Raw genomic sequence first — 16,425 nt, 5'->3', positions numbered from 1 at the left:
ACACACACACACACACACACACACACACACACACACACAGGGATGGTATGAAATAATATAGTTTATTTATTTCCAGCAATTTACAAAGTCCTGCAGGAAGAAAGCCTTCCTCCTGCCTCACAGAGGGAGGCTTTTACAAAAGGAACACACAGAGAACACAAAGACCTCAGACCCAGTAAGACTGTCCATGTGTTTAAAATAATTTTGACATTAAGAGTCAAAAGCTGATATTTAAAGTCAGCGATGGCAGTCTGGGGGTCAGCGTGGTTCCCTGTGAGTTCAGGGGTTCAACAATTCGAAGCACTGAGGTTAACAAGGCAGCAGGTGGGTGGGGGGTTTTAAAGGCTGGAAATGTAAGATAGAGGGAAGGATACATCTGGATTCATAAGAAGACAAAGAACCAGAGAACTCTGTGTTTTCTTTAGGTGTGTTGGACTCTTTATTTCTAATCCCAGACTTCCCAGATGCCGTGTAAAGCAACTTGCTGGGGGGTCTACCAGCTTCCGAACTGAACAAGAACTGATCTCCACTGCAGCGTCATATAAAATCATTATTACATTACACATAATCAACATATTGTACAGTTGTTTTTTTGTTTTTCAAAATCAGAGCTAAATAAACAGACACTACTCTGTGGTGAACCTAGTTCCTGATTAGTTATTCTGAATAGAGCTTGGCTCTGATAGGTTAAGGCCATTCTATGTCTCATAAGTATGCTTTCCCTGTGCGAGATAGGGCGCGTGAGCGTGTGTGTGAGGTGTGTAAGGACAGGTATTAGGCACTGTGCTAGTCATTAGCCTCACTGCAATTCTATCGCAGAGAGTGCAAAAAAGCTCTACTGGCCTTCAGCAAAGAATAGAACGAAGACATGGTGACCGTGATACTGAGCCAAAATTAAAAATAAACAACCTTATATATAGAATAAATATAGTATGTACAATTTGCTTTGTGTGTTTCTAAAAATAAATAAAGCATTACATGCCCCATTTTTGAAGTATTCACAACTTTCCATTGACGTCGAGGCAGAATGCTGGCACCTGGTCAGTAAGAGAGTGGAGGGTACAGACTGAGTGGAGGGGTGCAACTCTTACAAGTTAAATACTGTAGAAAAGCAGACAAAACCAATGATGTCACTCCAGCTGAGGATGTGAATCCAGAGGACACACACAGGAGATGTACAGTTAGAAGAATCCCTGCAGTGCCCTCTGGAGGCGGTTTTGCAGATTACAGTACAATGTTGCATTTGACCAGCTGGGAGACAGTGTTTACAGTGGTTGTTTGATCAAATTCATGACAAAAAACTATAATGATGAAGCGTTAAGAAGAAAGGAGGCAAAGAATTAAAGGAAAACAAAGAAAAAAAATCACAATTTTAACATAATTGACACTTTAAAAAACATCATGAGATCAAAGATTTTAAACAGATACAATAATCAAGTTTTGCACATTCACACCATGTTCCCTGCACATGCATTCTGCTGGCCCCCTTTGGAAACAGTTAAGTCAAGCATCACATGCAGGTTTCTCCTGGACTGACACCGGCACTCGATACAGTCTGTCAACATGGCTCACCACTTCCCGTTTCATTCTCCTCCTCACCTGCGAGCCCTTGAATACAGAGTTAGCTGATGGCAGATCAGTTGTGTGGATGTGGGGCACACGCTAAAGTTCTCTCATTATGTCAATGATGATTAAAATGTGGTTAAATAGTATTCAGTTACTCCTATGAAACACTTTCCTCCCTTATTATCAGACATCATTTCAAAAACAAAAGGGAAAATACACACTTTGGCATAACTGGGGAAAAGTAACAACTAATAATGAATTCTGCCTCGGTGCTCAATCACACCAAGCAGTAGAACGGTAACATTAGTCTGTACTCGAGAAAAAAAAGGTGGAAGAGTTTGGCATTTTGCAAACCAATGCAGTCAAATCAAAAGAAACAGAGCTACTATGTTACAAAGGAGTTAGTCAGTGCAAATATACTGTTTACAAGGCTGGAGAAACCTGCAGTCAGCTGAGGCTGAAGAAGTCGCCGTTGATCTGAAAACACTACGTCCAGGTCAACAGAATCAACGTTCTGGGATTTGTTGAAAAGCAGTTTCCTATTGGCAATGTGATTTCACACCCAAATCCTATATTTGTAGGAAAGCTACAAGCTATACTTTCATAAAACAGCTATCTGCTTTGTGACTCTGTCCTATATACTAATAACTAATAGTAATAAACATAATTTCCGACAGTAAGTAAACAGGTTCTTGGAAAGGGGTAAAAGTTCTCAGAGATGGGGTTAAGGTTAGTGTACATACATGCAGCCTTATGACCTCACATGTCATCCACGGTCTCTTTCCATCATTTCCTGTCACTTATTACTGACATAGGAAGCTTTTGAGAGTCTGAAAGAATCTGAACTTTCTTTCTTTTAAACCAAGCTAACTATTGCTAACTGACAGCTTAGATGGCTTAGTGAACTTTTAGCATCATGACAATAAGTTAATTAATTAACTTATTGTAGTGTTAAACTCTTTTTTTTGTCTTGAATTACTCTTTTTTTTCTCGGGGGGTATTAACCTAACTTAGCATGTATTTCAATGGAAGGACAAAACCAGGTCTCCTGGTGAAATTTGCCCAAGAACAAGGAGCACAGGAAACTCCACAATGGCCGTACAAAACCAGTTCTACTGTTACTATTCTATACTACAGAAATCTCCAAACCACATTTTTATTCAGCAATTTATAGTAGCAGAGGGTTATTGCTGGTTAGTGAGCTATGACTCTATCTGGGTCAAGGGTTAGAACTCAAATTTGCTGCACCTGATTATTGCAATTCTGCAGGAGATTTAACTGCTACATGTGGGACTTCATTGTGTAGTCTCACCGGGTTTTCAGGCAGACGAATTTAGAATTACAAAGAATTTGGAAAATTATGTTGACATTTGCATGAATCTGAATTGACTAAAATTCTTCCCCATATCCTCCTATGACCTGACGCAGTTCCTTGAGCTGTCCCTTAATTCACTACCCTAACGTGGCCTAATTGCTCTGTGGGAACCAAACATTTAGTACGGCCAAATATTCACACAAAATATCTGCCATCATTACCTTTCATCTGGTGCCAGACTGAACACGAGTCAGCATAACCTGGCGGCCTGGCTAAGACAACTTAACACACTTTCAGACTCTGTCCCAACTCTGCAGGCTTGTTCCAGTGCACTACAGCGTGTTGAGCCTCTTGTCACTTACTGAAAGCCTGGCTTGGGATAAACAGCAACAAACGTTTTGTTTGTTCAGTAGAAAGTTGGCAGAAGCTTACATACAGGGGCACTGGTGCTGTTCTCACCTGGAACTGCTCAGGGTACAGTTCGACCTTTGCTGACTTCTTGGCACCACAAGTGGAGCTCAAGGTCAGAGGGAGTTGAGTTTTGATACACTCCTGACTGACAGTCACACAGCCATTACACACATATTTATTTTTTCTTAAGTGTATTTGCTTGTTTTTTCTGTGAATAAGGATGTTTTATGAGCACAGTTGGCCAACAATGGAAGCAGTGTAACCTGTGAGGACAGCACGGCTAAATAAACTAATTATGTGATTTCCAACACATCATGTTAAAACTAAGAGACGAGTCCATTGTTATAGTGACTGTCTGAAGTGCTGGACTCCCCTCAGGTCTGGTAGTCCTTATTTTAAATGCCAGAAATGGGTGTGAACAGCTACGGAAAACAAAGCCTCACATCTTCATTTTCACACCCTGACTCAAATGGAGCCATCCACCCATGGAAACAATGTTAAAAAGGGATTTAGCTAGTTGGTGGTCCAGTCTCCTATAGTGAAACCCCCTAAAAGAGCTCCCTACTAGGAGGACAGTCCTATAGGTTCTAGTAAATCAGATTTTCCATTAGATCTCATATAATTATCATTCTATATACGTGAAGTAGCACTTGGTGATTATGCATTCTAGGCTTGTTTGGATGTTTTTTCTTTTTGCTGTCTTTTTTCTGTCAAGGTTTCAAGTGTTAAATGCTTTTAAAAACAAGACGGCGAATGTTCCCATTGAAAATAATGAGGACTGGCCGTGCACATAGAACAAATATCCATTCATATATCAGCTATCAAATGCATCTTTTTGAACAATAACAATCATTGTCAATGGTATGATAACAAAAGTGGCAGGACTCATTAAGTAAAATAACGGTGGAGTAATGAATCCATCACTGGTGGGGTTTTGTTGCGTGGTTGAGGTGAAGACATTCCATTTTCTCTAAGGTGGATTTGTGGGCTGCTGCTGAGCAACAGTGTCCTGATATCCTGAAGATGAAATGCTACGTGCACTATATGCACCGTCAGTCAGTTTAGCCCTTTCGTTGTAGATGTCCAGTTTCAGTGTTCAGGCAATGCGAGTGATGTTCGTCACTGCTCGAGCGTGCAAGGATACAGTAAGGATTTAAGTTGTGTGTGTGTGTGTGTGTGTGTGTGTGTGTGTGTGTGTGTGTGTGTGTGTGTGTGTGTGTGTGTGTGTGTGTGTGTGTGAGCGCGTGTATCTGTGCATGCATTCAGTTGCCCGCGTTAGTGTCTCTGTCCCCGATGAACCAGCGCAAGTGGAAGCACAGGGCTAGGAAGCCAGTCCCCAGCAGGTCACCCAGGGCGGTCAGGTACGGGATGGAAAAGTTGTCAGGGTCCATGCCCCGACCCCACATCCAGTGGACCATCCAGTCTGCCAGGTAGAGGAGGATCATGACCTGAAGAAAGCATAGCCAGATTTAGTGAACAATGATTTTTACATAATATTTGTATGTCATAACCAAGAAGCAAGTATCAATATTTCAGAATTCCTCAACGACACCCTTACAATGTTGTAAAATGATGTACAAACATATCTGTACCTGCAGTAGTGCAGCAAACAGGTAGAAGGTAATGAAGATGGGTGTGAGGGTGGTGTGTCCCCCCCTCAGGGAGTTGATGGTGTAGAGGAAGACGAGGTGCCCTGGGGCAACCAGCAGGAAAAGTACACGGGCTGAACGGGAGTTCACAGCTGGAATGGAGAGAGACGAACACGAGTTACATACCAGGCGATAGCATGATGGAAAACGCTGGACAACACTGGAAAATACTCTCCTGTGAAGCAGGAACAGGACATGCCAACAAGGCTGTGTCATTAAGGTTATTTTTGTACTTGTTTTCTTTGAAATTCTTTAAAATAGTTTTGTTTTTCATAGTTGGTTTGTCTTTTAATGGTTCTTTGACACACTGTTGTGGTTGTTTTGTCTCTGTTGTCAATTTGTGACTTCGTGGTTGTTTTCCCTTTGTTGAGGCTTTGCCGTTTTCTTTGTTTGTTAAATGTTCGTAGTTATTTTGTCTCGCTGTCCGTGCTTTCTCACTTTGTCTGTTGTTGCTTTGTGGGTTTTTTCGATCTTTCCTCTGTTTTGCCTCTTTGTTGTCATTATTTTGACTTTAAGTTACTTACAGTTTTTTGGTGGTCATTTTATGTCTGCAGTATTTTTAAATTCATCCATCCATCCATCCATCCATTCGCTTCCGCTTATCCTTTTCAGGGTCGCGGGGGGCGCTGGAGCCTATCCCAGCTGTCATAGGGCGAAAGGCGGGGTACACCCTGGACAGGTCGCCAGTCTGTCGCAGGGCTAACACATAGGGACCGACAACCATTCACACTCACATTCACTCGCACAGTCACACATAGTGGCAATTTGGATTATCCAATTAACCTATCCCCACAAGCTGCATGTCTTTGGACGGCGGGAGGAAGCCGGAGTATTTTTAAATTCATTGTTGTTTAATTGCAGTCATGATGCACCTCATTATAATTATCTAATGGATTTCCTGATATCAAATAGTAACATCAAACTGGGCCCTGCACGAGCTGGCTTGAAGGATAAACTATGAGGAAGTCCAACACAGTTAGGATTTCTTTGCATTTGCTGTCTTGATAAAACCTCAAGCCCAAGTTGTAGATGACGGGTATCACAACAGTGGTAATCAGCTGTCTCTGTTAAGCCGGGGTTTCTGCTTCAAGCTCCGTGTGTGTCCATATGAAAACATGCATTTTACAGGTTTTACTCTTGTTTTGCACAAATATCCCCATGAGTGCCACCTACATGAGTAAGATCTAGTAAAATCTATGAAGTCATTGCTGCAGATAAATGTTAAACTGATGATTTAGTGCAAGTTAATCGTTTTATGGCTGACTGCACTGTCTGTGCTGCTGTTTATTTCTGAGCAGACAGACCTGTGAAACTTTAAACGGGACCCATTTAAAGATTAAAGATTACTTTAGTGTGTGAGCAGATGAAAGTGAAATAACGTTATTGATTGAGCAGGTATTCCTGGTGTGTGTTTTCTATTTTAGTAGCTGCAATCTCAGCGGTGTAAATAAGACTTAACCGCACATTAGAATAAAATCTAAAATCATTTTATATATTTTCTCTATAACCAAATGAATACATGCACATTCCTGTGACAATGCAACACACGGTTTGCACTTCATTCAGTGATTTTTACTAAGGTAGGGCTTAACAACTTCTACACTTCCTCAACAAAGAATCAGTATTGCTCTTAAAATACGCTGCAAAAAAAAGAATCAGTAAAATCGCAGCACCTCCACCTGACTTTAAACTAAACTCTGTGTATAGCCTGCTCCCGCCCAGGTTACATTGTCAGCATAATGTAAAAAAGAGTGACTCTTATCACACAGAAAACACTTTAAGCTCAATATAGCCAGTAGTCTCACTTGTAATACACCCTCCGTATGGAAAAAACTGTTTGTATGAGATAAAGAGTGGGCGGGGACAGTGGAACATTTATTCCACTGCTGCCTGATAACTTACTGGAACCAAAGAAGGAAGTGCAGGGTGTGGGACACTTCCTGGGGGCTGGGTTGGGATCCCCCATGGGTATACCGTTCATGTGTAGATAGGTGGAGATTCGACTTGCCTGAACTGCTACCAGGTTACCGCCCACACCTGGCACATGAAAACATGACAAATCAACCTCAGTACTAACAAAAACATTTCTCCAGTCGAGTATTGTGGAGCTGGCCTTTAGCCGTGCAAGAACACGGCGCCATGCCAGCTCCATCGGTTAGTATTACCGCAGTGCACATATGCTTCCTCTGGCAGGCATTAGTCAGTGTGTCACTGTTACATGACACAGATGGGTGAGCACAGCAACAGCTCTAAATACACAATTTAATTGGTTCCAACAGATTTCTCTGCATTTGTTGTTTTACTAGTTGGCATATTGAGGGTTGTTATTTCCACCTCTTTTGTACACTTTTGTTCTCTGACTGCTCACCGTTGATGACTGGAGTGAAGACAGCCATGCCGGCAAAGTTTGGGTTGGTGACAGTTTTGTCGAGGATCAGACCACCGACACTGAAAGACACACACAAGCAAAAAAGTGAACAAAAAGTGAACATACTGCTATTTACCATACAAAAACATGGGTAAACTGAGAAGAGAGAACTACAATCAGACATTTAAAACACTTAAGGACCCATCTGTAATCTCGTATACATTATAATCCGTTATCCCGTGGAACACATTGGAGGAATCTTGAGGAAACCCTCGTTGTGATTTAGCACTGTATAAATAAAACTGAATTGAACTATATAGACTGTAAATGTACTCAAAAACATATTTAAAGTTTTATTTATTAATTTAATATATTCTGATGGATTCAGCCCTGAGCCTAAAAAGAAAACCTAAGCACCCTAACTGTAGAGTCTTCCTCATGGCCAGCAGGGGGAGACTCCTGCATGTGCAAAAAGATGCCTCATGGGGTTTTCTCCTGTTCTGAGGATCGGGGTCTGGGATGGTGTGGAGCCTAGGTTGTTGGTAGGCTCTGTGACATCATCAGTGAATACAGCAATAGTAACTGAGAAAAACAAAGGCAGCACTGTGAGTTAAAAATCCACATAAGCAAGCACATCCTACCTGCTGATGGCCATGGCGATGATGACTGGCTCCCAGCCGCAGTAAAGGACCTCTCTGGTGGATGGGATCTTCCTGGCTATCAGCACCCATAGTGGGCACATCGCCACAAAAACTGCACACACTAGAGGGTTGGCATAATCATTGTACTCTGAATGGGGGGAAAAAAGATATTGATGCTTTAGTAGGAACATCTTCGTCATATTTTGACATAACAAATATTTCATTTTTTTATTTTCTGAGAATTCTATAAAAAACCACCCTGGACGTGACTGAAATGCAACATAAATCACACACTGGCAAATTTTGACTGTTTTCATTTGGACTACCGTTAAATCATGGCCTTTCCTGCAGAAGGCAGTACTGCAGCTTGACTAACAATGCAGGAGATTACAAAGCACCACAAACAGCACATTAAGTACACAGGCTGGTTACAACACCCAGACACCAGCCGTGTTTGTGAGTGTCTAAGCCAAAATATCCCAAATAAGCTCAACAAGCAGCAGTGAGTAAGACTATGAAGTCTGTAGATTCTCTGACAGACTAAAGAGCTACAGGATTACTCCACACTCAGTGTTTGTCACTGTCTGTGGTGTGCAAATGATGGAACAGCAGGGAGCTCGATGGAGCTGGGTGTGCTGCCGGTGAAGATGCTATCACAGCGCTAACAATACAGCCACACAGCTGTGGAGTTTCTTGCCCCGGAACACAGCGAGAGTAGGTGTGGGCGGCTTTCATCCTTATTTACCAAAAGCAGAGCAACATTTCATACATTCTACTCATGCCGCTCCCTTTTCTTTAATAACTTCAAAGGTAAAGAAGACTCTGGAAGCTGTTTGATGGATCTACCAACTATCAAAATAATGTTGAAATGATTCTGTCGGAATTTGGGAGTTACCTTTAGTTGCGAATCAGAGGCTCAGTTTAAGACTGACGCACATGCGAGAATTTGAGACGGCAAGTATCCACTATTCAAACCACCTTATTGAGCACATCCAGGTAAAATAATGAATCGCACACCTGTTTTCAAATGGAAAAAGCAAAAAGATCTGTGGGTATGCTCGTCATTTCCGTTACCTAGCTCTTTGTAGAGTCCTGTTGAGATGCCTGCCAGCAGGGACAGGGTGATCAGATCTCCTAGGCTAGCAGCGATGGGCGTGGCCACATTGTCAGGGTTGATGCCGACTTTTCTGGATGCAACAATCACGCCGATCATGATGAGGCCTGTGAGATTTTAGATCAGAGGCATCACAACACAGAAGGCAACAATGCTCTTAACTGTCCAACAGTACTCACTTAAAAAAACAAAAAGAGTTATTTTGATGCTTGATTGCTCAATTGGGATTCTTTTATTTCCCTTAAAGGAACTGACTTTGGCAAATACAAAGCCTGGTTACAAACAGTATGTGGGAGTAAGAGCCAGCACAATGTTTCTGCATATCTAAAATGTTTAAGGTTCTTTCCTACAGCAACCACAGACAGCTCATGTTGGTTTATAGCAAAAACAAAACAGCAACAAAAAAAATGGTTTTGTCTGAAAAACAGTTTCGAAAACAGCTTCACTCAAACGTAGTTGTTGAGCTGATGAAAGCCAGCAAAAACATGACGACTGCACCTATAAAGCAATCTGATGTTGTCAGCATGGTTCCAGGAATGTGTGATCAGTCCACCACTGTGGTTCAGACTGAAAGTTCTCAACAACAACTGACATCCGCTGTCCCCAGAGTAAGAAACCTACCGAAACCTATCACCCAACTTTTCAGCTGGTGCTACTTTAAAGTTTGTGGGTTTTACTGAAATGCTCTTATATTTGCTAGATGGAGATTTGTGGTGCACACAGAATGAACCCTGATGACCTATGAGGTTGGACATATTAAAGGTTTTTGTTCAGATATAACAAATATGGATACGACTTCCATGTACCTGGGTATAGATACCTCAGGATGAACTGTCATGTTTGTCACTTAAATGTTGATCTCACCAAAATTTTCAAATGTTTGCCATTTCACACTTTGTGTTTAGTACTAATCTGCATAAAGCATGCTAACACACTGAGCCATGGTAGCATGTTGGGACTATTATAGCAGCTACATCCAAATATTACACATTTAATCCTACATACTACAAAGGCCAGCAAAACATTGACCAGTTCAATCTATTAGAATTATCCAGATAACTAATACTTTAGTTTTATTTTAGTTTAAGGCATTTCATTGATAAGAGATTCTTATTTCTTCTGTGGATGCTGGCATGCTTATTTACACACAATTTATTTGCAAAGCATGTTTTCATTGCACTTTACTAATGCATGTACCATATTATACACCTTAGCCAAAGGCAATATTTTTTGTGAACTTTTGGCACATCATATTAAAGAAAATAACATAAAAAGTACCATAAACTACTACTAAAGGGGCTAACACTAAAGACGTCTTATCTAACTGATAGCAAAATAAGGTTAACTTATTTATCAACTCTTTTTCGTGTAGATAACTATGGTATATGGACTGATTCTCATATAGTGCTTTTCTACTCTCCCGGAGTAGCCTACTCAAAGCACTGTATACAACAGGCCACATTCACCCAATCACACCAGCATTGTCTTCTAAGTTTCTTAGTGCTTCCTAACTACCATTCATACTCCGATGAACACATCGGAGAGCAATTTGGGGTTAGTATCTTGCCCAAAGATACTTGGCATGCAGACTGGAGGAGCCACAGATCGAACCGCCAACCTTCTGATCAGTAGATGACAAGCTGAGCTATAGCCACCCTATAGAGTGGTTCACACGTTTGCCTATCAAATAAAGAGCTGAGGTTCAAGAAGGAGGCACATGTGCCTTACGGTGGTGCTACGAAGCGCATCAGGTACTAAAGAAATCTGTCAAATCAAACTCGTGGAGCTACCTGCTGTGGTGACCACTTGTGAACAAAGAGGCCGCTAAATGTAGCTTCTTCTTCTTCTTCTAGTTGTAACTATCAAGAGCTTAAACAGCACTTGAGTGAAAAAGTCTTGCTAATGATGGCAAATTAGCACTGAGAGTCACATAAAATCCTGACGTGACTGATGAGTAGCCCTGTGAACACCCCTCACTTCCCAACTGGTGACCATACCTAGCAGCAGAGAAGCGATGAAGGCGGTGGCCACACTAGAGGCACACAACAGCACTGCATGGCCCAGCTTGAAGTGTCCCTCTGGGATCCAGCCAAAGATCACAGCAGCTATGGAGGCCAGGAACCCCACTACTGTGGCTTGGACCTGGGTGAAAACACACATATACAGATTTACCATAAGATAGTTCTTGTTGCTATGACTCACAGCTAACATGTAAACTCCCGATGAATATTATTATGGCCCATATAAGCATATTTCAGTCAGTCAATATACAATTTTTGACCTCATCTTCTTGATACATACAGTAACATTACAGGCTGCTTCTCAAAGTCAAGGAGGGATTCTTAGCATCATCATCATCAAATACTGTTGAAGGGCTGGTCCATTATCTACCATCTTTCTAATTCAACCAAGGACTGAGTGGGAAGGAAGGTGTGTATTATTACTATTCTTACAGAACAATAAGTACAGTTATCAAAAAAGAAAGTTTTCACAGACTACACAGGACTATGTAGTCTGTGAAAATCTAAGATCACTCTTCCATAGGAATTAAGAGACTAACTAGCAGCCAAATACTGCCAACAGAATGGACTTGATTAACTGACCATCAGCAAATGTGAAATGTACCTCCATATAAACAGAATCTCTGGCTGTTTGCTGGTTTGGGGCATTCACATGTATGTTAACACAATGTTACAACCTTCCCAGGAGTGGACGTTCCTGCAAATTCATCCCAAGGTCAGACCGTGCAGGGCTCGAAGAAACAGCAAGAAGCTCTAGAAGGCCTCAGTTTGCATGTTAAATGTTACAGCTCGTGACGGTACAATTGAAAAAAGACTAAATAAGTATGGCTTGTCTGGGAAAGTTGCCAGAACAAAGCATCTTCTCTCTAAAAAGAAAATGGCAGCGTGGCTTAGAGTTGCAAACTTGCATCCAAACAAACCACACAACGCAATGTGCTTTGGACAGAGCAGACAAAAGTGGACATGTTTAGCAACAATACACATTGCTATATCTGGGAAATCTATCTGTCCGTCCACCAAATAAAACTTGGTCAAAAACCGGGTCTTGCAATAGGAAAATCATCCCAAGCAAGCCAACATATCTTCAAGAGAATGGCTGAAAATAACCCAGTCAGAGCTCAACCTGACTGGATGCTGTGGTGGGACCTTAAGAGAAACGTGACAAAGACTGTAAGGAAGAATGGTTTGTGACAGACTGTTAAATTTACACAGAAAACAGTTACCTGAAGTTTTTGCTGCTAAAGGTGGTATCTTCACAATGCTAGTATTAATGTTAGCGTAGCATGCCTCCCTCTTGTCTAAATATGGTCACTTCTGGCTCCAAAAAAAAGAAAAAAAAAAAGATAGTAACTGCCATAAAGGTAAAGTGGAGGCTTGTGTGTGGAGTTCACAAATCAATGAGTAATGTCACGGCGGCTATGGTGCACACTCGCTATCTGTTTCAGTGTGAGTTCTCAGAATCATATGAAGCAGTTTCCAGTGTAACCGCCTTTGGAGAGCACCACGGTGACCGAATGTGAGTGCAAGATAACCCTAGATAGAAAGTTGTGACAGCATCGGCCAACACTGGCTTAGTGTTCCAGGAACTAAGGACTCACCAGGTATTATATAACTATAAGCTCACATCACTGCAAACTACTAGGGTCGGGGTCTGTGTCAAGAGAGACCAAACAAAGACTTTAAGCAATAAAGAGATTTTCATGCCTTTGTTTGTGTACAATAAATAAAAACACACTGCAAACTAATATAAAGAGCCGAGTACATGCAGCTTGGCTGCAGTGAGAGCAAGTAAATCAAGCACAAAATAGACCATACTCGACTGACATGTCTGTTCTGTCTCGATCCTTTTGAACGTGAGGTCAACCCCTATCTCTTCGACAAATGTTACTGTGCTCTGTAGTGACTGGTCAGTGTGTTTACTGTGTGCAATAACTCGTGCAACAAGCTTTTCCAGACAGGCTGGTATACCTGTCTATAACTGGCTTCCTGAAATGCGACATAAATGTGAAACACTGTACATTTGGGTTAACCCTCTCACGGCAGACGATGCAGATTGGCAACAAGTAAAAGCTAACAACCTGATTACCCCACATACATATTTTACGAGTTTATTTTACTCAGAAGTACCACTGCAGGTATTCTTTTGTGCATTAGCAACAAAAACTTAATTTGAGCCTGAGAGGGTTAAAGGACAGACTGTATTATGGGGACCACAACAAAACGATCATCTTACTTTATACAGTAAGGCTTTAAATCAGTGATAGGGACCATAAACACATCAGAAAAGGGTTTACTGAGGTAGCAGAGCAAAGTACCTAGGAGCCTTTTTCCTCTGAACTCCCAAATAATTTGACTTTCAAGCTTGACAGTGACAGTAATAAAATTTGGAATACTTGCTGAGAATGCAGATTTTGACTTGTTGATTAGGACGTTTTTGTTAATGGGAAAATTTTTTATTCACAAATGCAGATACTTTAAAGCTAAACCATGTATAAACAGATGGCTGAATGACTTTCAACTCTGGGCTAAATCGCTGAAACTTGTGAATAACAAGAAAGCTCATAAACTTGTTGTTTTATTTAACGAGTTTAATCTATGTTAAAAAAGAAACCTCCCTATTTTATAATCATGACTGCCCTTTTTTGTTCATGTTATTTTTTGCCTTTGGTTCAAATTCTTCAATGACTGTTCTTTCTTTTTGTGCTAACTCTTTTGGCTTTGTGTTTATTGGTTTTTGTTTGTTTGTTTGTTTTCTTACTATAATGCTCAACCGAGAATATTACATATTCAGATTAATGATGGTGCCTTGTATGTTATACTGTTGTTTGTAAATAAAGTTCTTAAAAATAAATAAATAATAATAAAAAAAATAAATATTTTTTTTTGACCTTCAAGCAGAGAAATCTACCCCCTGGTGGCCATCAGAAACACTGCAAGCTTAACCTGTTAACATCTACCAAGTCACCTGTGACCTGTTCTCATCTAGATGCTTATATAGATTTTTTTTCCTGCATGGCATTAGTCAGTGGTAATCCTACAACCTAGTTTAGGTGCATGCAAAAGGGTTGATTTTAAAAGTTACAGCTAGTTTTGGTGCTTGTTTAGCATGTAGCTAAAATGCAAGCTAATCCTAGTCCTACCGCGAAGTGGTTCAGCAGGGACCTGATGAATGTTAAGCTGTTAAGGCAGTGCACTGACCTAATTTTAAACCCATCTTTTATATTCTGTTTCAAAATATTTTGATTTCAGTTTGAGATTTTTTAAAACTTTGCTGCTGCTTTGAGTATTACGACATGATTCCACTTGTACTATAATGCATTTCAGTGGTCTCATTATGAGACTGGTCTGTTTAATGGATGTAAACATGGTTGAAGATGCTCCGTGACAGCAGTCTTCATTGTGTTTCCTGTACCTGGATGAGGGCCAAGTTCCCCATGATCATCTTCCACATGTCCTTGGCTGTGTCCATGTGCCCAATATTAGCCTGAAAAACACATAAGAACGAAAACGTTATCATGACCGTGTGTAAGTAGCTGTGTGTGTTTGTGGGTGCGTGGGGGGATACAGAGTGTTCACAGTCTGTTGCCTCTTGGTCCCATCAGAACAATAGGGCGTCAGTTCTCTGGACAAAGACACTCTGATCTGATCCCCCACCCTGCGGCCGACTCCACTTATCTCATCTCTGCTCTTTCACATACACACCCTTAAACACACACACTGATGGTCTTGTGCATCAAGTGGCTACAGTGGGCTACTGTGAACCCAGATCAATGATCCTAATGCCCATCCACAGTGAGAGGACACAAACAGACAATCTCCTCTTCCTCTTTGTCCTCGCTCGTTTGCATATGCAGAAGGAAGGGAGACAGCTGGATACATGAAAATCGCTCGTGAGGATATCACTTCATCCTTGGTTCTTCATTGAAAAGTGTATGAACTGCATGATCCCACTGCATGACTCAAGATAGCTTCCAGAGCTTTAAATATTTTGTGTTACCTAATCTGTGAATTTAGTGTAATGCCACGTGAGATATGGCTTTCACCTTTAATTTTGTCTCTAACATTTATCCTCTGCCAGAGTGTTTGTTAATCACTCGTTAAAGTGATTTTCCCTGAACTTGTACTAATGTTTCTACTTGAATATAGTTTAAATGATTGGTGAAGATCCACAGCCGAACCCATAGAGATGCTTTCACCAGTAGGCGTGTGTGTGTGGTTGGTATTGTGGTGGTTTGATTCAGACAACATAGCTTCACAAAGCGCCTGTGTATGCTCTTCTAACTGACTGATTAACCTTTAGGGTTGTTAGAGTTGTCAGGTATTTCTTTTATAAGTGCAATCTGTTCTACTTTCTTTGTGTCCTGAGTGCGAACTTGTGAGAACAAATCAGAGCTCGGAGATTTAAATAGACGCTAGCTGTAATAAATCTAAAAAAAGAACATTTTCGAAGAGCTACTCAAAATGTTTTTAACAGAAAATAGCATTGTCCAGTGGCTGGTGGTGTTATTCTGGTGTTGCAGACGACAAAGCACTGTTTTATCAAAAGCATTTGCGCGATTGGTGTCTGTCTTTGGCTAATGATCCACAAAACACCTCACAACTTTTGGTTGAGATCAGACAACTGAAAGTTCCAAACACCGGAACAACTCTCGTGTTTGTGGCTGCTAGATTATTTGACCTAACAAAACACAGACTGGAATTCACCCGCTCTGCCTATCAAAGGCACATACCACATACCAAAGTATTTAAATGAAAAAACAAAACAAAACAGGATTGAGAAACAGCAGGATGGTCTCTATGCCTTACATTTCACGTAGTCTAGCAGCATCCAGTTAATCTGGCACTAAAACAACTGGTCTTACATGACAATCAAGTGTGCAGCAATGTACGTCAATATAACTCGTGCATCTGCCAGATACAAAGCATTAGAGTCACGCCACGCCCATCAGTAAGTATGTGCGTGCACGCCTGCTGCTACGACAGCCGTGCTGTCACTCAGAGTGGGAAGATTGCCACGAATGCTGATAAGAAGGTTTAAGGGAAACGGATAATACTGAGCCAAACAGCTGTGCAACTCCACATATGACTTTCTTTAAAACCTTGGAGCATAATATAAGAGCCTCAGTTTCAAAGAATATATCTTGATGCAATAAAAAGGCTTTTGAATTTCCTAACCACATTTCCCTTTAGAACAACATGTAAACTGACAGAGTACACAGACGACACACAGAAATTCTCAGAAACATAGCCTGGCGTTATGTGATGATGTGTGATAATGATGCCAAATCCTTAGCTGTGTGTGTGTGTGTGTGTGTGTGTGTGTGTGTGTGTGTGTGTGTG

General features: G+C 41.1%; 1 protein-coding gene across 3 annotated transcripts in view; it reads right to left on the bottom strand.

Annotated features, from left to right (window-relative positions):
* Positions 1-415: 415 nt before the first annotated feature.
* slc41a1 (solute carrier family 41 member 1) overlaps positions 416-16,425 on the bottom strand; it is a 29,366-nt gene continuing 13,356 nt past the window's right edge. For all 3 annotated transcript variants that reach the window (XM_005933492.2, XM_005933493.3, XM_042222890.1), the window contains exons 4-11: positions 14,498-14,569; positions 11,062-11,206; positions 9,025-9,171; positions 7,951-8,098; positions 7,310-7,389; positions 6,844-6,978; positions 4,885-5,033; positions 416-4,740 (exon numbers count right to left, since the gene is read on the bottom strand). In XM_005933492.2, the coding sequence (XP_005933554.1) occupies positions 4,555-4,740; positions 4,885-5,033; positions 6,844-6,978; positions 7,310-7,389; positions 7,951-8,098; positions 9,025-9,171; positions 11,062-11,206; positions 14,498-14,569 (1,062 nt within the window). In that variant the 3' untranslated portion in view covers positions 416-4,554. The remainder of the gene's footprint in view (positions 4,741-4,884; positions 5,034-6,843; positions 6,979-7,309; positions 7,390-7,950; positions 8,099-9,024; positions 9,172-11,061; positions 11,207-14,497; positions 14,570-16,425) is intronic.

Source organism: Haplochromis burtoni, unplaced genomic scaffold, assembly GCF_018398535.1.
Source record: "Haplochromis burtoni strain Fernald_Lab_line unplaced genomic scaffold, NCSU_Asbu1 Contig_97, whole genome shotgun sequence".
NCBI classification, from domain to species: domain Eukaryota; kingdom Metazoa; phylum Chordata; class Actinopteri; order Cichliformes; family Cichlidae; genus Haplochromis; species Haplochromis burtoni.
The sequence above is the reverse complement of the archived record's forward strand: the minus strand, read 5'-3'. Positions and strand labels throughout refer to the sequence as shown.